Source organism: Sinocyclocheilus grahami, unplaced genomic scaffold, assembly GCF_001515645.1.
Source record: "Sinocyclocheilus grahami isolate Dianchi unplaced genomic scaffold, SAMN03320097.WGS_v1.1 scaffold270.1, whole genome shotgun sequence".
NCBI lineage: Eukaryota > Metazoa > Chordata > Actinopteri > Cypriniformes > Cyprinidae > Sinocyclocheilus > Sinocyclocheilus grahami.
In genome coordinates this window covers 1,719,084-1,745,650 of record NW_015505449.1, presented here as the reverse complement: position 1 = coordinate 1,745,650, position 26,567 = coordinate 1,719,084, and the positions used below count along the sequence as shown (strand labels likewise).

The window sequence follows — 26,567 nt, the reverse complement described above, 5'->3', positions numbered from 1 at the left end:
TGGATGAATTACTTAACTTCTAAGAAGTCATCAAGAGGGAAAACCCCCGAGATTTGGTTCTTTACCTTTGTACCAGGTGACCTGTGGTTTGGGGGCACCAGTGACCTTGCAGGCGAGCTTTACCGTCTGTCCGAGCTCCGCTGTGCAGTCTGTCAACACTGCGTCAAAATCTGGAGACCCTGTAATAACAAGTAAAATGCTAAACATTAGGACTAGGGTTTATTTTTAGGCAGCGGCTATTTGCACCAAGTGAAAATAGCATATTTTCTTAGCGATAGATGCTATTTACACTAAGTGCAAATAGCAATGGATTCTATTTAGACGAAGTGAAAATAGCAGTATTTTTAACAATATGCTATTTACACTAAGTGCAGATTAGTGTAAATTATCATTTTAATTCAAATTATTAAATGGATGCCACCTTATTGGGACAATAAATCCCTCCCCCTACACCTACCCTAAATCCTACCCGATACTTTATTTTCAACTTTTTGATTATTTCCTTAAATTTATTGAAAATAAATGCTTTTCCGATGTGATATGAGATTTGAAAAGGGAGAAAAAAGTTCAGTAAAAGGTGGATTCGAACCTGGGTCGATCACGTCAAAAAGACTATGATACACGCTTTACCATCTACGCAACTGAAGCTGTCAATTGCTGGCCGTCTTTTATAGTGTTGACCATCCCTATCACACGTTTGTGGGTGGAGCTAGTGTAAATAGCTTCTGCCAACAAGGTGGGCTATTTGCACTTAGTGTAAATAGACACTTTGTTATTTTTATTGTTTTTGTGTTTTCGTTTTTTGCCACTTGCTGCAGCGATGATATATTTTTGTATGCCAAAATGCATAAACAAGTTAGCATTACTGTTTTTGGCTGAGCACCTGAAATAAGATCTGGTGTTAACGTGAGATCAAGATATTTTCAAGTTTTATTCTACAACGTAAAACGTCATCAAACTGAACAGGTAAACTCATCTTCTCAGCAGTTCGCTTTTACAGCTGCGTCGTGTTTATAATTGTGCTCTTGCAAACTATTCTAACTCAAACTTTCCAACATGAAGATTTAAAATAAAGTTTAAAGAGTTGTTAGAGGTGTTGACGTGGTGTTGTTTATAGCATAACTTTAGCTTTTTACTTTTGCCAACTGTATTAGGCTTCAAAAGGCTGTATTCATTTGTGAAGATTATTAAAGCATGTACAAATCATAAACTTTCACTGGTCCCAGAGCTTATTTTCTGTAATACTCCAATAAGCCAATGACAAAACCTTATTGGGTTTTCTGGCAGGAAGCAGGCTGAAGCTAACTTCTGAGTTGGCCTACTTAAATATGTCTATGTGAGCAATGTATTTATCATGCTAATGTTGGCAACTTACTCCAGGCTGGCATGCTGTAGCGCTGCTGAAGGTCACGGAGGTCGCGGAGCCATGAGTTCTTGATGATAACAGTCCGCGCCTGCAACGTGTATTTTCTCACGGAGTCCTCGCGCTCATGCCAGATCTCAAATGCTCTCTCATCACCCTCAACGGTCTCGTTCACGTCAATGTTTGTGAGCTAAAGACAAAAATTTGGACAGTATTTGCTTTTGAATTATTTGGCTTTTGAATAATCAGCATTGGCCTTAGTAAATATTGTGTTAAATATGTGCATCCCTTAATTTCATTTAAAAAGTCATTTAAAAGCTTCTGCAAAGCTCCAACCTTCATCATATTCTTGAACACATATGCTTGGGTGTCTGTATTAGTGTCTCTCTTCTGTTTGCAGATGACCACATGGTTTTTGAAGAGGAAGACGTGGCGGTGGTGACCTCTGGAAGATGTTCGAATTCCAGGAGCTCCTTCCCAAACAGTGAAGGGCCCCTGTAGAAAAATCCAGAACTTTTTTTTACACTTTGATTTGAAAAGTTTTAAAATTTACTACAAGTAGGTGAAACATGTAAGAACACTTAATCACAATTATCCAGTACCTTAACTGGTGACATTTGAGTTTAGGGATTGTACCTGTCTAATAGGTTCTCCCAGTGCCTCCAGATTGGCGGGGTAGTTCTCTATGAGGGATACATGGTGTGTGTTTTCTGAGCGCTGGGAGAGGGACGACACCATGGCATAGGCCTGCTCCAACAAACAGCAGTTCTGACCGTTCCTCGCTTTATTACGGATCAATTCCTAGAGTAAAATCATGGGAAATATGGAAATGTGTTGGTCACTATCAAACGTTAGTGAAGAGATATATCACATAATACATAACACAATTTCTAAGCACATATTTATATAAATATTTAGCATTTTGAAAGTGGAGATTGCCTTCACCTGGACCTTGAAAATGAGTATTGTGGTATTTAAGTATTTAGTACCTTCAGTAAAGCCCTGTACTTCTGAATTCTCTCCGGTGGTCTCTGAAGGTAAGCATTGATGCTTAGCACTGGACCTTCTGAGGGGTCAACATTTGCCAACTCTGATACTGTATAATCCTAATGAAAATTACATAAAACATGATCTGTGTCTTCGGAATACCACATTATTTTTACAGACAAAGAAAAAAAATCACATTTCTAATCTAGTTTTTATGCCCCCAGAAATCAATCACTATGCTGTCAATAATTTGTAAACCCACCTTGAAATACTGGTGCACTTTTTTCTCACTGATGGCGGACTCGGCTTGCAATTGTCCAATGAAGTACTGCAGATATTTCTCAAACCCTTCAGAGTTTCTCAGGAAATGCATGGCAGTGTCATCATCTGTGTCACAATCACGCAGACCAGGCAGCAAAGAGCTGGAAAACAGTCAACTTCATTATGCATTTCCTGTTGTCAAATTCCATATGTCAAGACTAGCACATAAATTAAAACAAACAAAAAAAAATATTTACATATTCCTTAAAAATAAAAATTGCAGATGCAGAGTTGTAGAATTAACCATAATATCTGACTGTCTGAACTCTGTACCTGATGTGGAAGGATTTCAAATCATTGATATTACGGAAGATGGTTTCCTTCTGGGTGGCGATTTCAGGTGGTGTGCTCTCCTCCTCCACACGCTTCAGATGGTGTGACGTGAAGAACTCCATCTCCTTCAGAAACTCAGTTTCTGTGCTGATCAGCTCTTGGACAAGTTGACTAGATACATATGAAGCCGAGGTAGAATTACTAAAGAGGTACGATTTAAAATGCACATTGCACTTCACTTAATGTATCCAAATTTACCAGAGTTTCTTCTTGTAGTCTGTCTCTGTGACTTCTTCTCTAGTGGTCTCTGGGAGGTCTGCTATGTCTGCAGACAGCTACAACACAACCATTCCCTCATTAGTAAGAAATTATAAGACACACAACCCTATAAAAAGCTATCATTACATTTTGTGCATTTTAACCCTAATGTCAAAATTTAAAATCAATATTTCCCCACTAGGTGACCAGTTATCCATTTTGAATGAACCTAAACTGACCTTCAGTCTTTTGTCGAGATACGCAGGCGAGACCCATCCCTGGCGAGATGGGTTGGATTTGGTGGGCTTGGTGCGGACAAGCCATTTAAGTGGATGGGCAGAGTCCAGAACCTCCACATACTGGCCCTCTTTCAGAGCGATGGCATCTTTACTGACCCCCATGGGGTTATAGTCAGCAGTCACAACGTAGATATCAAACATCTGCACAGATGCATTGAGATAACAAAGCATTTGGAAAATGTGACTTGCCCTCTTCACCCTTGAGAATATGAGAACGCTCTGGATTCTGCTTTCAAATATCCTTCTGTGAACTGAATATTATGCTTAACTCACATAAAAATAATATGAACTACAGAATAATGATACCAATTACACATTTACCAATTACTACCATTACACATCCATTTTTATTTCCTCTTTTCAATAAATGGTAAATGAATGTATTCAAATTCTTATGTGAACAGAATAGCAACAGATCTGACACAGTTACATTAGTTATAATAATAACATTTGTTTGTTGATGACACTGAGAGTGTGATATTTCTAATACCTCTCCCCTGGCATCTCCTTCATCTGACTCGGATGATGAGTCTGCGATCAGAGATGGAGGGCGTGATCGGCCGTGATATGGAGATGGAGATGGTGTTTTTGTTTCATCATCGCTGTCAGCTCCTGGGACACGTAATGAAGCTAGAGGCAGACAGAGGTATTGTGTCAATCAATTATGGTCACAACAATGTTTAAGTATCATGTTTGACAGCATGGGCTTTAGCGTCACATTTGCTCAGATGATGATAATAAATTAATAAATCAACATATTCAGACACATATTCAGAATGTAATTTGAAAATATAAATCTGGACAAAATAAATAGCGAGGTACTCCAAATTATATATTGTAAGCAAACATTTCAGAGTCAAAATGAAAAAATATTTACACTATACACATCTTTAACGTACTTCAGAATTTGGTTTAAATGGTTTTCAAAATAAAAACTTGATATAGGCTTATTAACATCCTTAACAATGGAGTTTGTGTGATCATTTAGACATGATTTATCTTTACTTTACAATGGTTCCCAAACTGCACCACGCCAACATACATAAAATGTAACATCACACTACTGCCGTTTAAGTAATCGCATGCATAGATTTAATCTTCCAATAACAACAACAACAAAAAATACTGAGTACTGACAGAACACATGGTTATTAAGGCTACAGTAACCTCTGAAACTCTCTCAAAAATCGTGCATTTGCTCAAAAGTCAGAAAGCCAGAATAGATACAAAGAGGTGGAAATATGGATTTGGAAATTATCTCTCGCAAATGGATGCTGAGCATGATTTATGAGGAAAACTGTCCCAGTTTCGATGACCTAAAGAGAAGGTAAGCAGCAATAATCGTTTTTATTTAGCCTACAATTCAAATGTGTAAGCATCTTCGCTTTCAGTAAGTGTAAATTGCTTTATTTGTTTAATTAGACTACCGGTAACATGTGATTGTGTCTCAAGCTATTAAGTTATCTTACCATGCTTAATAATTTAATAAGACATAAAGAGTGAAGGTGGTTTGAAAAGTTTGGGATCCACAGGATTTAAAATACTGTTTCTAAATAAGAGGTAACAGAATTGTGTTATTGTACAAACTAAGTTTACTTCATTCATCCATTGATCATTTTGAGCATATTTTTCGAGAATATTCACCAGGCAAGCTTTTTCCATTGCTTTTTTAGAAGCAGAGAAATAATGCAAATAACAAAAGTGACCAAAAAAAAGCATATTTTCTGACAATCATTTGAGATCATCACTTGTAACATTCATAATCAGTTTTTTTAATCAATGACTAATAACTAATACTGTACTGTATCATGTTTCTCCTGCTATTTTACGTGCATTATATCATGCTTGTGTAAAAATAAAACTGTGCCCACACAAACACTAATGTAATGCTCATGCAACTCCATACATCTAAATGAAAATGTCAGCGAGCGTTCATCAATTTTCTTTGTGTATACTGAAACAGAGACACCTTGAAAGTGTAAAAATTTGAGTCTGCTTCCACTGAATTTAAGAATGTCCAGTTTATTTTGAATTGTGACAAATGGCCCTGATTTTAAAGAACTGTAACTTTATTACCACTAGGCAATACTTGCAGCATTTTTACCTTTTTTGAAGATCTTAAATTCATTCCTTTTTAAAAATGTTAAAAATTAAAAAATGTTGAGAGCCAAAGAAACAGACAAGCAAAGTGATTAACAACAGCATAGCCTCATGGAGAAAAAGGCAAGGTTCTGGTATGTTACACTGGAGGTTCTGCGGATACATACTGGTTACTTTGGGCCAAGATTTCATCCACTGGAGCACTTGATGGTTCTGTAAGCTGTCTGAATAAATCAATGCTTCAATGAGAATGTGAGTGAATAGAGGGATGAGAGGATGGATGGATAGTTTGATAGATAGACAAAATAATGGAGTCAGTGAGCTGTGTAGGAATTGAGGGATCCAGAGAAATACGTTTTTTTTAAAATTTTTTATAAAAAAACAAAAGTGAGGTTCAGGAAAACACACATAATGTGTTCATTAAAAATGTCCAGAGTATAATTAATTGAAGTGAATTTGCAACAGGTGTACTCCATTTCAGTACTCAGTACATCCTGTGATATAAATTCAAAGCATTTGAGCACATGCTAAACTCATTCAAAAACAGTGCACACTGTTTTAAGTGAATATTAGGATGCATCTGCTGAGAAAGACTACATTAGCAAGATAAATAGTAATTAATAGTGCAAATAACATACAATAAAATTGAAATCAAGAAGGCTAATTTAATTTAAAAAAAGTAGTACAGTATAAATAGTACATACATATTGTAATTCAGTCATATTGTAAATATTTAGCTCAGTATTATTGACTGAAAAAAGAAAGAAAAGAAAGTGTTTTCTCTTACCTTGAGTAATCCTGGCAGATACCATTTCTGTGATTTGGGTTGTGAGTTTTTGTAAGAATTCCTCAGTACCCACTTCACCCAGGGAAGGTAGTTTGATCTCTCCTGAGACGTGATCACAGTAATTATTTTGTTGCAGATTATTTGACAAATGTTTGATGGCAGTCACTCTGATATAATCTGTCAGTGCATTGATAGTAAACAAAAGTAGTAAAAAAAAACTAAAAATAGAACATCAATATCAAATATTCACCTTTGCCCTGTTCCTCTGGTGGGCTGATAGTAATTCCCAGAACCCTGGAGAAAGAAAAAAAAACATCTAAATCTCTAAAGCTTTAAAATGTTTAGATTAATAAAAGTATCTAAATTGACAGCTGTTTATTTTATATTTAGCTTACTCTGGCCCCACTTTCTTTTGCTCTGGTGCTGTTGGACAGAAAAGTAAGCATGATAAAAAAAAAGGGTACGCATACCAGCCATAATCTTGGTATAAAAAAAATAATATAAAAAAAGAAGTCATGTGATTCTGACATCACTACTGTTAATAACTGAACCATGAGTTTCTGACCTGTCTCCACATCCAGTCGGGCTGTGTTGACTGACTGTCCAGCACGGTTGGTGGCAATGCAAGTGTACATGCCGCCATGTTTTTTTTCCACTTCCATGAGGATGAGACTATGTTGACGGCCAGAGCTGGCCACCTTGTAACCTGTTGTGTCTGCCTTGATCCACAGAACATCCTTATCTGACACTTCCTTTAACCAGTTTACAGATGGGGTTGGGGAGCCTGTGGAAGACAGTAACTTGGCTTTATATATTTCATCTTTTGTAATGTGCACCTGAACGTTATGCCTAATGCTTTGGTCTATTTTTCAAAATTGCATCTAAAGTAATTTTCTTGGTATTTTATTTATTGTGGTAACACCATACCTTCCACTTTGACTGACAGCGTTAAACTTGCTCCCTGTTTCACCTTCTTGTTGCTGAACCTCTCCAGGAAGCGTGGTGGCACAAGTGGCACCTTTGAATCTATTTGTGGAAAAATACAAGTGGCGTAGTAAATGACATGCATGCATAATCTTTCATATCAATACTTCAAATTTCAAAATGCATTTGCCTCTTACATCATGTGGAACAATGATTCATAATTACATGTGCTGTATGCAAGATGTTTACCTCTCATTTGTCCCTGTTCAGGTGCTGGGCGCTCTCCAGGAGCTAATTAGTGAATGTAAACAAAGAAACAAACAGAAAAACATGTTAGAATTGATTTAGCACATTTAATTTGGAAAACAATATAGCTGTAATTATGATTAATAATTTCTAATTTCAACACTCTTCCATTTCCTGTCACAGTCTTACAAAGACCCAATGCAAGTGACATATAGAGTTTAAGTGCAAAAGGAACATTTACCCAGTACATTCAGTCGTGCTGAAGAGTAGGCAGAGCCAGCTATATTGCTAATGTATGCTGAGTATTCTCCAGTGTCCTCGCGCTTAACATCCAAAATCTCAAGACTGTGTTGATCTCGCTCAGTCGACAATACAATTCTGCTGGAGGCTTGAAGTGGGGTGCCGTCTTTGAACCAGTAAACCCTTGGTGTGGGAAATCCTGCAGAAAGGCATTGAACATGAAACTGTGTTTGCCACCCATATTACTTCTGCAAATGCAACAGCTGAAAATTACAGTAGACTTAGATGCAAAACAATGTGAATGTTTATTAGGAATATAAACATGTTCATAAAAAGGATTTAGGACATTAATGTCATTATGGTTAGAGCGACTAGAGTTGAATAGATACAACAGGTGCAGATGCAAAAAAGAAAACACTTGGAATAAATAGTGCATAGATAATCAGAATACAGATAAAATAGAATTTGAAATGAAACAGAATTTGCATCCATGGAAAAAAAAACAGCTGACCTTTGACCCTGACAATCATTTTGGCAATGGGTGCTCCAGGACTGAGGAATAAATCATGTAACTCATCCACAATCTGAGGTAGCTGCTCGTCCTCTGCCACAGACTCAAAAGCCTCTGTGTCCCTGTGCTCCGAGCTAAAAGAGCAACCCAAACACAAGAAGAAACCCATTTAGAACTAGCATGAAATTTAAATCAGAGGTTTGTTCTGGCAGGCTTTGAGCAAAATCTATTTTATCCCTGTAGTACTGACATAAAATGTCATTAAAATCACTTATTGATTTTAAATTTTAAAATTAAATTATTGAATCTTACCTAGACACATAACCTTTAGCACTGACATAGGAAGACGTCTCTGTGGCATCAGCTGCTGTGTCATAGTCTGAGCTACAAGACACTTTAAACATACACAAAGCTGAATCAATAATCAAACATGAGTCTTGAAATCTTGAGTCTTTAAGAAGAGTATAAAATAAATACCCAAAAATAAAAATGGTCATCATTTACTAACACTCAATATTCAAACAACAAATCGACAAAAATGCAGAAAACAGATTAAATGACCTCTAATTAGTTCTGAATATCAAAATATATACACATATTAACCGCATTCATCTTACGCATTTTGAGAATGTAGGCCTAGAGCATTTTTAGGCCATCTAGAGACAAACAACAACAATGACAAAACACATGCAGTCACATTCTTACACTTCACAGATGCACCGGTAAAAGAAAGTGCCATCTTTGTTAAAATGTTTCAATCTGGGACGCCATTTTGCTCTCTTGTCTACATTTGTGAGTTTTTGGTTTTGATTAACACTTTCTTTTAACAGTGTACTCACTGTCCACCCTCAGCTCAGCCTTGCTGGAGGCGATGCCACTGTCATTTTCAGCCATGCATCGGTACACGCCCATGTCTGTGGGCAGCACAGCTGTGATGATCAGCTGGTGATGGCCTTCCTGGTCTTCATTGATCATGTAGTGGTCGTTTTCCTCCAACATCTTTCCATCCTTGAACCATTTCACAGTGGGAGGGGGGTTGCCGACAATTACACAGTCAAAACTGACTGGAAACCCATCAGGAACATCTTGGCTACGGAGCTCCGTCAGGAAGACGGGGGCCGCTGGGAGGTTGGTAGGTGATTAAGAGAACAGTGAAGAGCAAACAAAACCGCAAAGAACAGAGCATAGCAATACTTTTGAGGAAAAATGCTGAACCAGGCGAAAACATGACATGCCATCACTTTAAGATCCCAAACAAACAAGTCACCACATTTTTGTACATTTCAAAAGTACTGCCCAGCACTGAATCATGCAACATTATAAAGAAACAAAAACATTTATAGTAAAACCACATGGAAGAAGTATCATACCAGGGGCTCCTGTCATGAAAGCAGGCATCGGTAGGTCCTGAGTTGGGGTTTGGGAGCCATCTTGGGAGAGACTCATCTTTGTGATACGCAGCTCTACCTTAGCACCTGCTGCTGCTATGATGGTCGTTTCAATGGGAACTCCTTGATAAGTAAACATTTCCTGGAAGCGCTGGGAAGCTACTTGAGCTTCAGCACGGTTATCAAAGCGGATGTAGATATACTGATCGTCTTCCCGGTAAGTCTGTAGATCCAGTGGTGGTAAATCTCCTTCATCCGCACTAACAAAAGGTTCCTCTTCCACATCTGGAGGGAGGCGAGTACGAAGAAGTCGCTGTAATCGTTTACTTGCTTGGCGTAAAGTTTCATCCATCTCACTCCCTGAGGAGCTCTCAGCTTCACTGTCTGCACTGTAGCCCAGAGCGAGGGGGCGTCGCCCAGAAGATTCCCGCAGCGACCCTACAGTGACTTTGCAACTATGGGTGGAAACACCAAACTTATTGGTTACTTCACAAGTATATACACCCGTGTCTTTGGTTGTGGCAGCAGTCACTACTAGAGAGCAGGTGCCATCATTATAGATGTCAATGTGATGGTGCTTGCCATCTGTTAAGAGTTCACTATCTTTCAGCCAGCGAACTTTATCTGGCTTATCCTCCACAATGCACTCAAGATGAATTGTCCCATTGGGCTCCTTAGTCTGATCCTTGAATGCTTCTTTGAAGACTGGTCGCATGTCCTTCCTGGCTTTATAACCTTTGAAGGCTGCTTGAATCTTGACAGCAGCCTCTTGCAACTCATCCCCATTCTGAGCTTCCATGAGGGGCTCCACAGATGCCTTTGTAACAGATTGCTCAGTCATCTGGAAGTGCTCATACAGTTTCGTGGAGGCAATAGTCTCAGTCATAGAGGACTTGCTGCTTTTCTTAAGGTAAGACACCAAGCTTGCTGTCCCATTGAGAGATTCCTCATCAGAACTTGTATAGAGATTAGGCTCTGCTGTGATCTTGGGAGTTGGCTCAACAGGTCTCACTTCCTTTTCAGGTACTTTTCCTTCTTTGCTCTGGACCTTTTCTTTTCCATCTTCTTCTGGCAACTCTGAAATTGAATCTAATGTGGGCTCCCGACTCATTCTCCTCTTCTTGGCCACTGCATCCCACAGAGCATGTAAATCTCCCTCAGAAGCAGCCTCAGGAGGCAGTTTGGGCTGGCTGCCCGCATCCTGAGAAAGTGTTGTGTCATCTCCTGTAATCAGGTAGCCATCATAAATCAGTTTCACCCATGGTAACAATTTTATGTTGGAAAAAAGTTTATATTAAATATATCAACAATTTGTCTCTGCGACAGCAATTTGACTGTAATGAAACTCGGGTATATTGTAAATATTATGAAAGAGTAAATATAGTTTAACACTGAAACAAAGAGAAGTAAAGCAAAGTGAAAAACAGAGGAGCTTAAAACATTAAATGCACTTCTGCACATGAAAAGAAAAGATACTGAAATATAATGTAATGCTTGTAGTAACATTTACAAATATTTAGTACTTGTTGGAGAAAACACTATTTTGACATAACAGTCTTATTGACATGCACATGACAGTAACCTGAAGAAGTTGGAAAAAGATATTTGGACACTGTAATCTCGTAATGAAGAAAATCATAAAGTAGCAAAGTTCCAAACACTGTGACCAAGATAAACAACAATAGTAAGTTAGATGTGAGGTTAAGCGAAGTAAAGTACCTTCGAGGTTGACGTTGATTGAAGTCTTTGCCTCTTCTGAGGCTACACAAGAATAGACACCCTGGTCTGTAGACTGGAAATCCTTTATGAGCAAAACTTGGCTCTTTCCTTCTGCTACCATTTGGTACTTGACCCCAAACTCTATCTCTCTGTTGTCCTTGAGCCATGTGATTGATTTGCTCTCTGTAGAAAGTTCACACTCTAAACGAACCATCTTTCCTTTTTGGATCTTAGAGCTGCTTAACATTTTGGCCATGGTCACTGGTGCATCTGAAGACCAAAGGTCCGTTCAAAGAACAGTGAAAGAAATGTAGCAAGAATTCAATAAGAACAAATACAAATACAAAATACACTTGTTTAGAGTATAGTTTTTGGTGTTCTACTACTACTGTAGCATCTAGGGCAGAGTTCTTCACTCCTGGTCATAGAGAGCCACTTTCCTTCAGAGTTTAGTTCCAGCTGTGATCAAGGTTTTTGGGTCTACTTTAAAGTTATAGCCAGGTGTTGTTGGAGCACGATTGAAACTAAACTCTGCAAGAAAGTAGCTCTCTGGGACTAGGAGTGAGGAACCCTGATCTAGGACAGACTGCTGATAGCAAGCCTTCTATATGGACTCATGGAGGCAGTTTGGTTAGATGAAAAAACAATGTACTCACAATGTGCTCTATAAGGTTGCTTTCAATAAATTTGTTATTTCTGCAAGTATCCACTTACCGAGTGTCACGGTTTGAGGCAGCTGGACAGGCTCTCCAATACCAGCACGGTTAATGGCTGCCACTCTGAACCTGTAACCTGCCCCCAGTATGAGGTTTTCAACCAGAAATTCAGTGTTGCACACTGGTTCTGTGTGGCAGGGCAGCCAGAGGACACTGTCCACTAGACGCATTTCCACACGGTAACCAATGATTGGGCTTCCTCCATCACTGAGGGGTGTGAACCAAGACAAGGTGACGAATGTTGGGCCTTTACTAACCAGCTCTGGGTCTTCAGGGGGATCAGGCACAGCTATAAATATCCAGACAAAATGAAAAAAATGTTTAAAAAAATGTTATACAATAAGCATAATAGCAGAAATTATAATGAACGAGACATAAATGAGGACCCTTACATATTGTGATGAGTTTGGCCATTGATAAGGCATCCCGAGCTGCAAATGTGATTTCCTGTGTGGGCTGAGCCTGGGCTTTCTTCAAAATTAGGCTGTAGGAAGAGCCACTGGCTCTCATGGCCCATTGGTCATTACATTGAAGCTCAACACCATTTGCATACCAAGTCACTTCACTCTCAGGCACAGCTTCATTCAAAACACAGGTGAACTCAACTTGCTCTCCTGCAATGGCGGTCTTATCTTCCAAAGGCTTGACCACCTCCAGTTGCCAAGCTGTACAGAACAAATCCATAAATACATTTCCATTTATGCATTTAGCTTTATATTGAATATATCCTAAAACTGCAGCATGAAACTAATATCAAAATAATAAATAAATAAACCTATACCATTTAAAGTAGAAAATGAACTGCATCTTTATTCAAAATATAGTCATGACCTATAAAACTATAGCTGTCATTTTCTTTGATAAAATATGACGTAACACTTTCATCTAAATATTTAATGCTAATACAACAGAAATGACGTACCTTTGACAGACAGAAGAGCAGTAGTTGATGAAGTGCCAGCTTGGAATGTAACCCTTGTGTTTTCACAAGGATGCAAGTCTTTTAAAAGCAGAAGATGGCGTCTGCCACTCTCAAAGGAAACAATCTCCACTTTTGCAGACTCCTTTACAGGCTTGCCATCGATTAACCACCGGCAGTCTTTGGTTTCAGGACAAGACAAGGAGCATTCAAAAAGTGCTTCCCCACCATTAATGGTCTCCACGTTACTCAGCTCTTGAAGAATATCAATTGGTTTAGCTGCAAGAGAGATAATGCCTGAAAAAACACTGGCTTTATACACGCCAAGTCGCTGTAGTACACAATGACTTTCACTGACCTTGAATTCAAAACAATTCTTAAACTTAAAACAGTAACTGAACACAATCACACTCAATTAACAATTCTTCCAACATTTCACTAGCATATAGCATCCAGCATTGAGTAGCATAAGAAGCAAAGATAGCTATGATAAAAGCACATGATGGTTATTGCATAGCCAGCCAGATGATGATGTTGCTAAAAACAGCCATTTTTGGCTCGAGTAAAAAAAAGAAAAGAAAGAAATCCCAGTAAAACTCTTTGTGGTAAGCCCTTACTTGTGCAACTTATAACTTTATATTTCTCAAAGTCTTTGCAAGTCTTATACCGAGTCTTTGTGTATGAATGACACACAGATTCTCTTTGTCTACAGGTGTGCTCACCTTGCACCCTGAGATGTGCCACAACAGAAGTTCCTTCTGCCTCACAGGAGTACATTCCCCCATCCTGGGGCTCCACACAGCTAATGTACAACCGCGCAACAGTCCAGTCCTGTTCGACTATCACCCTGCGACCGTCTGCTTGCACAGGTATGCTGTTTCGCTTCCATACGGCCTTGACTGGCCGGGAGTACTGACAGATGAACTCTGCAGGCTGGTTTTCTGCTACATGTTGGTCCTCCATGGCACTGACCACCTCCACATTAGGATCTATAGAGGGTTGGTGGTTGGGATAAGTAATATAAGATCCCAGTGCACTTTGAAGTAGAGTTCTTCACCTCAAGCCTCTTTCAGGTTTTGGGTGATATTTAATGTAAATTAAAACTAAAATACGAGCCTAGTGCTTTATTCAGTTTAAAACAGCAACCTTTAAAACCTCACAATCTAAGTCAGTGCAGTAGCTGTTTCTTTTTCTTTCACTTAAAAGTACTGAAATGTACATGTAAGTGTAACATCTTTTGCTTCTCTACTCCACACTGACAAAGGACATGGTCAATTACAACCAGCACATGCCTAGTTGCAGTGTCAAGTCAAATTAAGGCCAATTTATTAAAAAAAGTTCATGCAGCACAAACGAACAGTGAAGACTGATGAGTGTACAATTATCTGATTTAGAGTGCATGCAAGACTATTGTTGTTTGCTCTTTTAATTTTTGGGCAAAAGGTTGCTTGCATAATTTCACTTAGATGCTTTGGCGCATCCACTAGGGCTTCAGTTGTATGCATTTCTACCTCAGACAGATTAACAAACTGAATTGTAAAATGTATGCTGGGATAGTGATAGGCTGCATGTCCAATAATATGCAAAAAAACAAAACAGACAAATAATATATTGACTTCCAAAGACACTTATTTGTGATGAATAATCTTATGTTTTTGAATTTAAATAATTTGAATGCTTCATTTGGATGCTTCAATCTTCGTGTTGAGTCTTGGTCCATATACAAGCCCAAAATCAGTTTACTAATATAATAATTAGTATGCCAACTTTGTAAGTAATTAGCAAGCCGTGAAATTGCAGCCAAATCTACTGTTTTAGGTTAGAAATACATGGCACATGGACTACATGCATCCATGAATTTTCATTAAAAATATTTTTTTTTTGTCAACCCATCTTACTGTATACTTTTGTCTAACAATAAAGGGTCTAAAAAAAAGACAATTCTAGGCATGGGTAACCCTAAGAGAGAACAAAGTGAATAAAATCCTGTTCTGTCAGGATTGCATTATTGAGTAAGGCACTTTACCAAATGATTCTCCAGGGTAGTCTGTGCAAAGACACTTTGGATTAAGAATATAATTAATATGGATAAGTAATTCAGCAATGTGAGTCTATAAATCTACAGTATGTATTAAAGTACACAAACAGTACTCAACTACTTCAAGGACAGATTAAGAAACAATTCTAGACCTATGGTCTAACTATTACTGTTATAAAAAAAAAAAACTCAAGGCAACCCAAATGCTTCACAGAATGAGTAACTGACTTTTAGATTTAGGAAATTCATGGACACAATACTAGTCCAGTGCTATTCATAATTTTAAGTTTTTAGATCTCTGTGCTGCCAAGTACTGCCAAGCACCCCTGCATTTGGTACCTTTCACTAACAGCTTGGCGGAGGACGTCAGGCCACCTGTATTGAACAGAACTGTACCCGAATCATTGGGAGAAAGGTTCCTTAGGGTGAGAGTGTGGACATGGTCTTCACCCACACTTATTTCACTGAAGGTACTGTTCTCCAAACGAGTGCCGTCTAGCCACCACTGAACTCTACCTTTGGCACGGCGAGAGAGCTGGCCGGAGAAAATGGCCTGTTCGCCCACAAACACATCTGTATTCTTTATACCCGATACTATGAGAACCTCAGCCTCTGCAGAGACCAGACACAGAATCCCTTAGATCACCAGTGTCTAAAAATACTCATATATTGAGGATGCTTCAAAAACATAATGTGAAACTTCTGAGCACATAATGACGTAATTCAAAAAGCTACAGATTTTAAATAACTTCCAACCCGTTTGAGAAAATTCTATCTGTTTGCTCTACAACAGAGGTTTTTATAACTAAAATACAGATTGCAAATTATTTAAGAGTGTTATTTGATACCTTGCACAGTGACTGATGCTGTGGTCAACTGGACTCCAGCATCACAAGTGTAGTAGCCATTGTCCTCTGGTTCCAGATCATGGACATGGAGCTCCAGCACACATCCTTCCTGTTTCATCTCAAATTTCTTACTGGGTTGGAGCACCACTCCACCCTTTCTCCACTCTATACTTTTAACTGGCTTAGAGAGTTCACAGAGCAAGGTGATACTATCTCCCTCTATTGTATTCTGGTTCTCTAACTCCTTCCGGAAGTATGCAGGTTGACCTGATGATGGGTAAGAAAAGAAGTTATAAGAATGTAAATGTCAGATTTTAAACGGCTGCTGATACCTGTGAGGGTATCAAAAATCTTCTTTGTTCCACAAGAGAGGCAGTTATAAAGAAAAGAAAACCAGAACGGGTCTACTTGAAACCCATTTGTGTTCCCTTTATCTTCAGTCATGTTGATAAAATTAAAACAAAAAAAGTCACAGGCCTACAAACCCGTTTACCTTTAACAGTAAGGGTGGCGCAGCTTTCTGCATCTTTGGTTTTGCATGTATACAGCCCTGCATCTCCTTCCTCCACCCTAAGGATGCGGAGCTGATGGACGGCTCTATCCTTGTAGAGCAGATACCGCCCCCCTGCCTTTATCATCGCTTCATCTTTGTACCAGCCGACAGAGGCCTCAGGGTCAGAAGTCATGCAGGACAGTGTGACTGTTTGACCCTCTTTGGCAGTTAAGTCCAGAGGCTTCTCTAAGAATACGACTATGGACAGGAGAAACCCAAACCCAAGTGCTGTCACATCATAATGTCTGCCTGAAGACTCTGAAACTTAAGACACTTGAAGCCATTGAACATATACTGTGGTACATTAAAAGAGCTTTACTGAGTGCAAAACTCATGTTTTAACAATTAAGGGCAGGAATTAGAGAAAAGATTATGTCTGAACCAAAAATTGATGAAAACTACATCTCTTCCTCAAAAAACACAATGTTGGAGTGTAGCTGTAGAATGGCCAAAGCAAATGGAAAAGCAGCTAGAAGCCTTTTGTTATGATTGCGCATAGAAATGAGTGCAACTACTACCTAATTACAGACAGAAGTTTGCTTGCCAACAATGAGTGCTGTTAGCCATAATGTGTCTTTTACCTTTGGGTTTCTCCTGCACCAACAAGTAGGCGATGCTCTTCTCAGGGCCAACCACAAAGGCTACATCACCTGAATCATCGGGTGTGACCATTTTCAGCACTAGGCTGTGTTCCCTCCCTCGGCAGCTGATTTGATTCAAGTCATTGTTTTGAAGGTGGTTGGAGCCGAGCCACCACTCGACATTCGTAACCCCTGTATGGGACACCTCACACTGGAAGATAGCATCCTCGCCCGTTATCACAGTCACATCCTTTAATTCTCTTGTGATCTTTACACATTCTGGGAATGGATGGAAGGAACGTGATGAAAAGGGACTATTGAGGATCTTCCGAAAAGTCAAAAGAGGTAAATATCCCACTACTGACTATCTACTAGAAGTGACTTAGAATGTGAGAGGATGTATTAATCCTACGAACAGTGTAGTTTATTATAAAAAATGTGGGATTTTGTTGTGAAATCCCAAGAATGGAGGAGAGCATCATTCTATCTTAGTTCACTGATGTTTGCTTTACATACTACTTGGATCATGCCTTAATGACAATATAAAAAGTAAAAGCTACTCAATGTATTCATAATTTGAATAATGCTAATACTAATATGTACTCTTGCTTCTGCAGGGGAACAGTGTAAAATGGAGCCCATCTTTAAAGAAGAATCAAGCATTACCTTTGACGGTCAACATAGCTTTGCTTTGTTTGTCTCCTGCTTCACATATGTACTCGCCACCATCGTCCACTGATAGCTTATGGATTTCCAAGGTTTGGAATGTGCCATCCTTCTTTATGGAATACTTCTTTCCATCAGATAGGACCTGAGTGTCCTTCTTCCAGGTCACATTGGCATCAGGGATTGAAGTTTCACAACATAATGAGGCACTGGCTCCCTCTGTGACTTCCTGGCTTGTTAACTCCTTCACAAATGATAGCACAGGGATTGCTGGCGGGAAACAGTGATACACAGAACACATTCTAAGATATGTGCAACACCCCAAACCTGCATATTACAAGATCATGAGATGGTAATACATTTTCTTCGTAGTTTCTAAATGCAGCCAGGGACAAGATAAGCCTAACCTTGGAATGCTTGAATCAGAAATTATGAAACTTTTTGAAGCACTTCTGTTACAGGCAAAATTAATCACTGATAAGGAAAAAGGAATGAAGAATAGTCAACCTTCTAAATGTAATATCCAAACAAATAAAACTCATTAAACTACCAAACAATGGTCAAGATAAGACAAATATTTGACAAGTGAAGTTTAAATAGATAACATACATGCATGAAATGTTGTGCTTTCATTGTGGCGTAGATAAAGTGGCTGGTCACAAGTAATTTTTTTGCAATATGATGCGTTAAAGCATGCATCAAAGAATAATAAATGCAAGATATATTACATACATGGAATGTATTGAATATATTTATATGGATATAGGATGATCACACACACACAAACAAACACTAAACACATGCACTAACAGTACATATGTTCGAAACCCACCAGTGAATTAAAAGAAGGTGTGAAATATAGCAAACTACTATTTAGAAAATCCAAATAATTCTTTAGTTTTACCTTTAACTGTAAGACAAGCAAAAGAAGTGTGTGCACCAACATGGAAGGACACCGTGCCCGAGTCTTTCTGGGTGACACTTCTTAGTGTAAGTGTGTGCCTTTTGCCTTCCATTCGGATTTCATTCATCTCATTGTTCTGTAGTGGAACGTCTTGCAGCGTCCACTGAACAATGAGAGCATTGTCATGAGAGACAAGGCATTCGAAATGAACGTCCTCGCTTTCATTGACAATGCAGCTCTTCAAGCCAGTTAAGATCATGATTTCAGGTTCTGAAAGCAAAATCAGGTTTCATTTTATCAATAGTCAACAAGTCAAAAACTAGATAAATTCCCACAGTATCAGTTTAGCATCCATAATAATCCAAGTCTTTTCAACTAAATTCACAGCAGGTCATGACAGAAATTGCTATCCTTTATATAAAAATAACTGTTAAACTACACTGGGAAAAGTGTATAATGTTATGTATATTGCATAAAAACTCCTATACTTAAATAATCTAGCAGAATGAAATAGGAGTGCATTGAAGAAAGGTTGTGCAAGGTTTAATGAATTGTTATGTGCAAAACCACGTGCACAGAGAAGGTGGTACAAGCATACCATAAGAAAGGATGGATGGCATAGTACTTAGAATGGTATGGAGTAGATGCGTGAGCATCAAAAAAGGATGATCAGGTAAAGTTAGGAGGGATGAAGACTTTTACAAGGTGATTCATACCCTTCACAGCAAGTTTGGAAGATGTCCGATCATGTTCCGTTTCACAGCAGTACTCTCCAGCGTCTCCTCCTTGCAGCTTGTAAATGATAAGCTCAGCAACAGCCCCATCTTGCTTGAGCTGATATTTGTTGCTTGCTTCTATTACACTCTTGTCTTTCCTCCAGATGACTTTGGCTCCAGCTTTGTCAAGTTCACATCGAAAAACTGCATTTTCCCCAGCTACACTTTCCAAATTTTTCAGAAATGATTTGAAAAGAACTGGCAGTGCTGCAAATGGTGAGTAAACGTGTTTAAGGTCATCATGAAGAAACAGCTTCAAATGATACAGGAAAGAAAGACGGTTCAATCCAAGCCTACCCTTAACTTCCAGATATGCAATGCTTTGGCGTTCTCCAGTGTCACAGATATAGTCACCAGAGTCCTCAGGTTCAAGGTCATGTATGAACAGTTGGGCACGGTGGCCATCTTGCTTGAATTCATATTTAGCACAGGGGCATAGGCCAATTTCACCCCTGCGCCACTCAACTGGAATGTCTGCTTTGGAGAGCTCACACTGGAAGCTGATGCTCTCTCCCTCAACAGCTGTCTGGTTCTTCAGTGCTTGTGTGAAGATGGCTGGAAGTGCTGCCAATGCAAATAGTGGTATAAGATGCAAGAGATTAATTCTGTAGAGTTATAAAAAGATTTTCCAGACAAGTAAAACCTGAAGGCAACAGTTCAAACAAACATTATAGTACACCAACAGGATACAATTACATTTCTTTCTTAAGCTTTATCTTCATCTTCATAATAAGCTGTGGAAGCATTCATACTTCACAAACACAGGGTGTGACAATGCAGTTCAAAGATGGATTAGAATGATGGAAAAATTAATGAAGCAGTTGGTCTTCTCCTACCATTAACCTTGACATTGGCTGTGGTAATGCTGTCTCCGCAGTCACAAGCATAGTCTCCAGCATCTTCAGGTTTAACATCAGGGATCTTCATCTCAACAGTAGAGCCAACTTGCTTGATGAGGTACTTTCCTCCAGAATGGATCACCTGTGTTCCTTTCTTCCAAACCACAGGAACTCCAGGTTTGGAGAGCGCACACTGGAAGATGATGCTTTCTCCTTCAATAGCTGTCTGGTTTTTCAGCTCTTGTGTGAAGGTGGCTGTAAGAACTGCCAATTTAGAGAGTGGAATAAGATGCCAGAGATTTAGTTCTATAGATTTAGATGAGGTAAAAAAAACATTTTCCAGAGAAGTAAGATCAATACAATACAAATGCAATGGTCCAAACAATGGTTACAATTAAATCCTTTTTTTGGCCTTAACTTCATATTAAATTGAGGAATCATTCGCACTTTACAACCAAGAAATGCATGTGACAATGCATTTCAAAGATGGATTAGAATGATGGAAAAATTCATGAAACAGTTGGTCTTCTCCTACCGTTAACCTTGACATTGGCAGTTGTCATGCTGTCTCCGCAATCACAAACATAATCTCCAGCATCTTCAGGTTTGACATCAGTGATCTTCAGCGCAACAGTAGAGCCAACTTGCTTGATGAGGTAGTTTCCTCCAGAATGGATCACCTGTGTTCCTTTCCTCCAAACCACAGGAACTTCAGGTTTTGAGAGTTCACATCGCAAAGTAACACTGTCCCCTTCCTGAATCTCTTGCTTCTGTAGCTCACGTTTGAAGACCACTGGTAATGCTGAGGAATCGGGTAAAGTTGTTGAACCAGCAACAGGATCTCATGAGATTAAGTTTACACTTTGCACCAAAAATATTATTTTCACCGATAGATGTAAAACATTCTTCTACAATGGCTTAACTTATATTTTGACCACCTTCTAAGATGTTTAACTAAAACAACCACCATGATGTAAATGGGAAAACGATAAACTAGACAAACAACTTAGTACATTAGAATAGCCAAATAAACAGCACTATACACTACCCTACATTAAATGAAGACATTATTAATGGACAGCTGTTTAGATCAGAAAACAGGAAGTTTCTTCATTGTTGAAGACGGCTCAAATAAAAGATGAGTCCTACCATTGACTTTGATGTTAGCAGTGCAGATGTTGTCTCCACAATCACAAACATAATCTCCAGCGTCTTCAGGTTTGACATCAGGGATCTTCAGCTCAACAGTAGAGCCAACTTGCTTGATGATATACTTGCCTCCAGAATGGATCACCTGTGACCCTTTCCTCCAAACCACAGGAACTCCAGGTTTGGAGAGTTCACAGTGCAAAGTGACACTGTCCCCCTCTTGAAGCTGTTGGTTCTGCAGCTCACGCTTGAAGACAACTGGTAATGCTGAGGAATCAGGCAAAGTTGTTGAACCAGGAACAGGATCTTGTGAGATTAATTTGTCATTGTTAGGTTTTTGAGGGTTCAAATAAAAGCTCAGTCCTACCATTGACTTTGATGTTAGCAGTGGTGATGTTGTCTCCACAATCACAAGCATAGTCTCCAGCATCTTCAGGTTTAACATCAGTGATCTTCAGCTCAACAGTAGAGCCAACTTGTTTGATGAGGTACTTTCCTCCAGAATGGATCACCTGTGTTCCTTTCCTCCAAACCACAGGAACTCCAGGTTTGGAGAGTTCACATTGCAGAGTAACACTGCCACCTTCATCACATGCTTGGTTTAGCAGTACTTCCGTAAACTGAATTGGGTGAGCTGTTGAGGCAGGCACTCATTGAGTATAAAAAGTCAATTTGTACAGTATTCTGTAATAACACAGAATGTGTACAGGCAAAACATATAAGCTTTATAATATTCCTTTCTAAATATTAAACCTAAGTCAGGAATGTTAAGGAATACGCTATCAAACTACTAATGTATGTTGTTATATAAGAATATAAGAATGTTTGTTATCAACATCAATGAGACCATCTAAAGAGAAACACTCCTCAGCTTCACATGGTCATTTAAAGCAATCCAGTTGGTATGTTTAAAAAAATAAATAAAAAAATCAACATCAAGGCTGGTGACATGATGTGTTGAAAATATTCAAGATATACAATCAATGTCTGAACCATTTTCCATCCATGAGCAGTATGGCAGAATAAATTAAGACTGAATAATTTTTTGGATTATTTCAAACTGCTAAAAACTACAAAGTGTTAAATTTAGAGATACAAATCAAACTAAAAAAAGGTAGGTTTGAAATGAAAAATTATGAAAGACCAGCCTTCAAAGGTAAAGGACAGTCTACAGAATAACACACAAATGTGTGGGAGCAGAGTGAATAGCTCCTGACCGAAAAATTACAGAAAAATCAAAGCAAGAGGACACCACTAATGTTCCCGAACCTGCTTCTTTAACTAAACCAAGTACACTAACAAAGATGAATATCATGAGAGGCAAACTAATCTCTTCCCTACTACCATAATCCACTCCTGCCCTCTTCACCTCTGACATTGCAAGTACAATGTGATGAAACGGAAAACACTCCAACTAGAGTCAACCATTTAAAATACATATTCACCATGTATGACACTAGAACAAGCAGTGGTGCAGATAAAGTTGAGGGAGAAAATGGATCAATGGCCATTGATTTTTAAGTGAAAGAATATAAGTAAAACAAAACAAAATCAGATTATCAACATGTGCTTCACTTATACTTATGCAAAGACTTTTTTAAAACATAAAAGATGAACAGCTATTTTGCTTAAGTTTGTCTGGTAATAAATGTAGGAGCAGCAGTACTGAAAATTGTCCAAACAAGAATGCTTAAAGAGAATATCCAAAGGATTTTTGATGCATGGGTGAGAAGTTTAAATATTTATCAACAAAATAAAGACATACCACAACAAAGAGTGCACAAAAACACTATCGTAATGCAAAAGTGAATGTGTGGCCACATGCTGTTCCATTCAAAAGAATACATTACTGAACATTTTGACTGGGATTCACATTTCCATTAGCACATAAACGTGCTGCACGACAGGCAGGAAATATACATCAGTTTCATACCACTGAGCTCTGCCTGTTTCTCTTTCTTCTGCTTCTGGAAGTCTGATTCAAGGGCATCAGAAGGACGGAGGAACTTTAGAGCTGTGATAAAAGACACATTCATGTAAACTGCAACCCTTGGCCAAAACCGTAAGGATCTTAAAACACAAATAGCAATGCCTGTATCAGCCATGTTGGACAATAGAGGCATATACAGAACAAGCAGACATCCTATATTAAAATTTATTTTACAGAAGCATTCATGCATGTTGATAAATGAAAGCCCCCAAAGCCTGACTGATTTCTCACTGACCATGGCCAACAAGAAATCAAGCTGCTGACCAAGAAAACAAAGCACGGACAGTCATTCCGTACATTCGCTCTGTACAATCAACTGATGCCCCCTGCTCAGTAGTCTGCTTTTGAAGTCCTGGTTGGTATGAGGGTGTATGGGCCTTCAGAACTGTGACAAAAAACATTTTGCAGATGGAATCACAGACAATGAAATCTCAAAGAAGACGTGTCCAAAGCTTGGAACACATGCAAGTTCTTTGTCAAGTAGTGTACAAACCCAATTCCAAAAAAGTTGGGAAACTGTACAAATTGTGAGTAAAAAAGGAATGGAATAATTTACAAATCTCACAAACTTATATTTTATTCACAATAGAATATAGATAACATATCAAATGTTGAAAGTGAGACATTTTGAAATGTCATGCCAAATATTGGCTCATTTTGGATTTCATGAGAGCTACACATTCCAAAAAAGTTGGGACAGGTAGCAATAAGAGGCCGGAAAAGTTAAATGTACATATAAGGAACAGCTGGAAGACCAATTTGCAACTTATTAGGTCAATTGGCAACATGATTGAGTATAAAAAGAGCCTCTCAGAGTGGCAGTGTCTCTCAGAAGTCAAGATGGGCAGAGGATCACCAATTCCCCCAATGCTGCAGCTAAAAATAGTGGAGCAATATCAGAAAGGAGTTTCTCAGAGAAAAATAGCAAAGAGTTTGAAGTTATCATCATCTACAGTGCATAATACCATCCAAAGATTCAGAGAATCTGGAACAATCTCTGTGCGTAAGGGTCAAGGCCGGAAAACCATACTGGATGCCCGTGATCTTCGGGCCCTTAGACGGCACTGCATCACATACAGGAATGCTACTGTAATGGAAATCACAACATGGGCTCAGGAATACTTCCAGAAAACATTGTCGGTGAACACAATCCACCGTGCCATTCACCGTTGCCGGCTAAAACTCTATAGGTCAAAAAAGAAGCCATATCTAAACATGATCCAGAAGCACAGGTGTTTTCTCTGGGCCAAGGCTAATTTAAAATGGACTGTGGCAAAGTGGAAAACTGTTATGTGGTCAGACGAATCAAAATTTGAAGTTCTTTTTGGAAAACTGGGACGCCATGTCATCTGGACTAAAGAGGACAAGGACAACCCAAGTTGTTATCAGCGCTCAGTTCAGAAGCCTGCATCTCTGATGGTATGGGGTTGCATGAGTGCGTGTGGCATGGGCAGCTTACACATCTGAAAAGGCACCATCAATGCTGAAAGGTATATCCAAGTTCTAGAACAACATATGCTCCCATCCAGACATCGTCTCTTTCAGGGAAGACCTTGCATTTTCCAACATGACCATGCCAGACCACATACTGCATCAATTACAACATCATGGCTGCGTAGAAGAAGGATTCGGGTACTGAAATGGCCAGCCTGCAGTCCAGATCTTTCACCCATAGAAAACATTTGGTGCATCATAAAGAGGAAGATGCGACAAAGAAGACCTAAGACAGTTGAGCAACTAGAAGCCTGTATTAGACAAGAATGGGACAACATTCCTAAACTTGAGCAACTTGTCTCCTCAGTCCCCAGACGTTTGCAGACTGTTATAAAAAGAAGAGGGGATGCCACACAGTGGTAAACATGGCCTTGTCCCAACTTTTTTGAGATGTGTTGATGCCATGAAATTTAAAATCAACTTATTTTCCCTTAAAATGATCAATTTTCTCAGTTTAAACATTTGATATGTCATCTATGTTGTATTCTGAATAAAATATTGAAATTTGAAACTTCCACATCATTGCATTCTGTTTTTATTCACAATTTGTACAGTGTCCCAACTTTTTTGGAATCGGGTTTGTAATATGTTACTCCACTGTGTATTGCGACTCAAGTCAGACTAGTGCTGAAGCCTTAAACCCATATCTGTGTTCCACATATGAACCACACTAAACTGAAGAGGCTGCAAGCTGGAAGAAACCGACAGACAGCGATGATGAAAAGTTTAAGGCAGTTCCAAAACAGATGTCTGACAGAATATGACATTACAGCACAGCAGGCAGAGCCACAGCAGGATACAAAAAATTATCTAAAAGTTATATTTAACCATATACAGAATTATTCTGTTTCCCATGAAAAACTTTTTCAGTTTTTTTTTCCGCTTTGATATGTCATCTGCAAGAGCGTAATTTTTTGCTTCACACTTGAAACAAACAATTACATTTTGTTCATTACTGTAGCATATAAGTGGAATCTTAAAATAACAAATGCAACAAATAAAACCACTAACAACACTAAACAAGCAATATTAAATTGTGTAACACTGTTTTTTTTTAAACAGTTGTTTGTTAGAATAGTGCAGCTTGGGTGGGGAGAGTAATTAATTATTTAAAAAATCCCAGAAAGAATAAGAATGATTCATACCCTTGATCTTCATATTGGCTGTGGTTGCCTTGTCTCCACATACACATGTGTAGTCTCCTTCATCTTCAGATTTGAGATCTGTGATCTTCAGCTCCACCTTTGAGGCAATCTGCCTGATGACGTACTTTCCTTCAGATTGGATAACATGGCTTCCTTTTTTCCACTGCACAGGGACAACAGGTTTGGAAAGCTCGCAGGACAGAGTAGCACTGCCTCCTATATCACACTCCAGGTTTTGCAGCTCATGTATGAAGACCACTGGTAGTGCTGAGGAACCGTGAAAAGATGTTGGAACCATGTTACACAAACGACTCAGGACAACATCCAATAACTGGATTGAACAGAAGTCTTTCCAGTCTTCTAGTCTAGTTTTCTAGTTTTTAAGTCATTAAGCCCACCAATCAAGCAAATTATTGATTTAAAAACAGCCATTAGTGTAATAAGAAAAAACCCTGATCAACGATAACTTCAGGGCACAGTAGAGTATGGTGTTGAATGTAATACCCTACATTTAATCACAATTAAAAAAAGAT

General features: G+C 38.8%; 1 protein-coding gene across 11 annotated transcripts in view; it reads right to left on the bottom strand.

Moving 5' to 3' along the window:
* Window positions 1-26,567, bottom strand: part of LOC107599682 (obscurin-like) — a 61,665-nt gene that overhangs the window by 20,901 nt on the left and 14,197 nt on the right. For 2 of the 11 annotated variants that reach the window (XR_001610691.1, XM_016291348.1), the window contains exons 24-61: window positions 26,035-26,301; window positions 21,773-22,039; window positions 21,406-21,672; window positions 20,792-21,058; window positions 20,254-20,520; window positions 19,715-19,981; window positions 19,358-19,624; window positions 18,642-18,911; window positions 17,738-18,007; window positions 17,072-17,350; window positions 16,431-16,688; window positions 15,938-16,204; window positions 15,429-15,701; window positions 13,055-13,330; window positions 12,525-12,797; window positions 12,131-12,421; window positions 11,417-11,686; window positions 9,680-10,921; window positions 9,149-9,430; window positions 8,622-8,703; window positions 8,310-8,443; window positions 7,800-7,997; window positions 7,562-7,603; window positions 7,316-7,414; window positions 6,954-7,172; window positions 6,784-6,811; window positions 6,639-6,682; window positions 6,389-6,490; window positions 3,992-4,131; window positions 3,442-3,642; window positions 3,203-3,279; window positions 2,945-3,115; window positions 2,613-2,772; window positions 2,353-2,469; window positions 2,000-2,164; window positions 1,700-1,858; window positions 1,376-1,553; window positions 66-179 (exon numbers count right to left, since the gene is read on the bottom strand). Coding sequence is in view for 10 of the 11 variants with exons in the window: in XM_016291348.1 (XP_016146834.1) it covers window positions 66-179; window positions 1,376-1,553; window positions 1,700-1,858; window positions 2,000-2,164; window positions 2,353-2,469; window positions 2,613-2,772; window positions 2,945-3,115; window positions 3,203-3,279; window positions 3,442-3,642; window positions 3,992-4,131; window positions 6,389-6,490; window positions 6,639-6,682; window positions 6,784-6,811; window positions 6,954-7,172; window positions 7,316-7,414; window positions 7,562-7,603; window positions 7,800-7,997; window positions 8,310-8,443; window positions 8,622-8,703; window positions 9,149-9,430; window positions 9,680-10,921; window positions 11,417-11,686; window positions 12,131-12,421; window positions 12,525-12,797; window positions 13,055-13,330; window positions 15,429-15,701; window positions 15,938-16,204; window positions 16,431-16,688; window positions 17,072-17,350; window positions 17,738-18,007; window positions 18,642-18,911; window positions 19,358-19,624; window positions 19,715-19,981; window positions 20,254-20,520; window positions 20,792-21,058; window positions 21,406-21,672; window positions 21,773-22,039; window positions 26,035-26,301 (8,550 nt within the window). In the remaining variant the exon portion in view is untranslated. Of the gene's footprint in view, window positions 1-65; window positions 180-1,375; window positions 1,554-1,699; window positions 1,859-1,999; window positions 2,165-2,352; window positions 2,470-2,612; window positions 2,773-2,944; window positions 3,116-3,202; window positions 3,280-3,441; window positions 3,643-3,991; window positions 4,132-6,388; window positions 6,491-6,638; window positions 6,683-6,783; window positions 6,812-6,953; window positions 7,173-7,315; window positions 7,415-7,561; window positions 7,604-7,799; window positions 7,998-8,309; window positions 8,444-8,621; window positions 8,704-9,148; window positions 9,431-9,679; window positions 10,922-11,416; window positions 11,687-12,130; window positions 12,422-12,524; window positions 12,798-13,054; window positions 13,331-15,428; window positions 15,702-15,937; window positions 16,205-16,430; window positions 16,689-17,071; window positions 17,351-17,737; window positions 18,008-18,641; window positions 18,912-19,357; window positions 19,625-19,714; window positions 19,982-20,253; window positions 20,521-20,791; window positions 21,059-21,405; window positions 21,673-21,772; window positions 22,040-23,338; window positions 23,420-26,034; window positions 26,302-26,567 lie in introns of all 11 variants that reach the window. The other 9 variants (XM_016291352.1, XM_016291351.1, XM_016291349.1 and 6 more) reach the window with 9 other exon arrangements.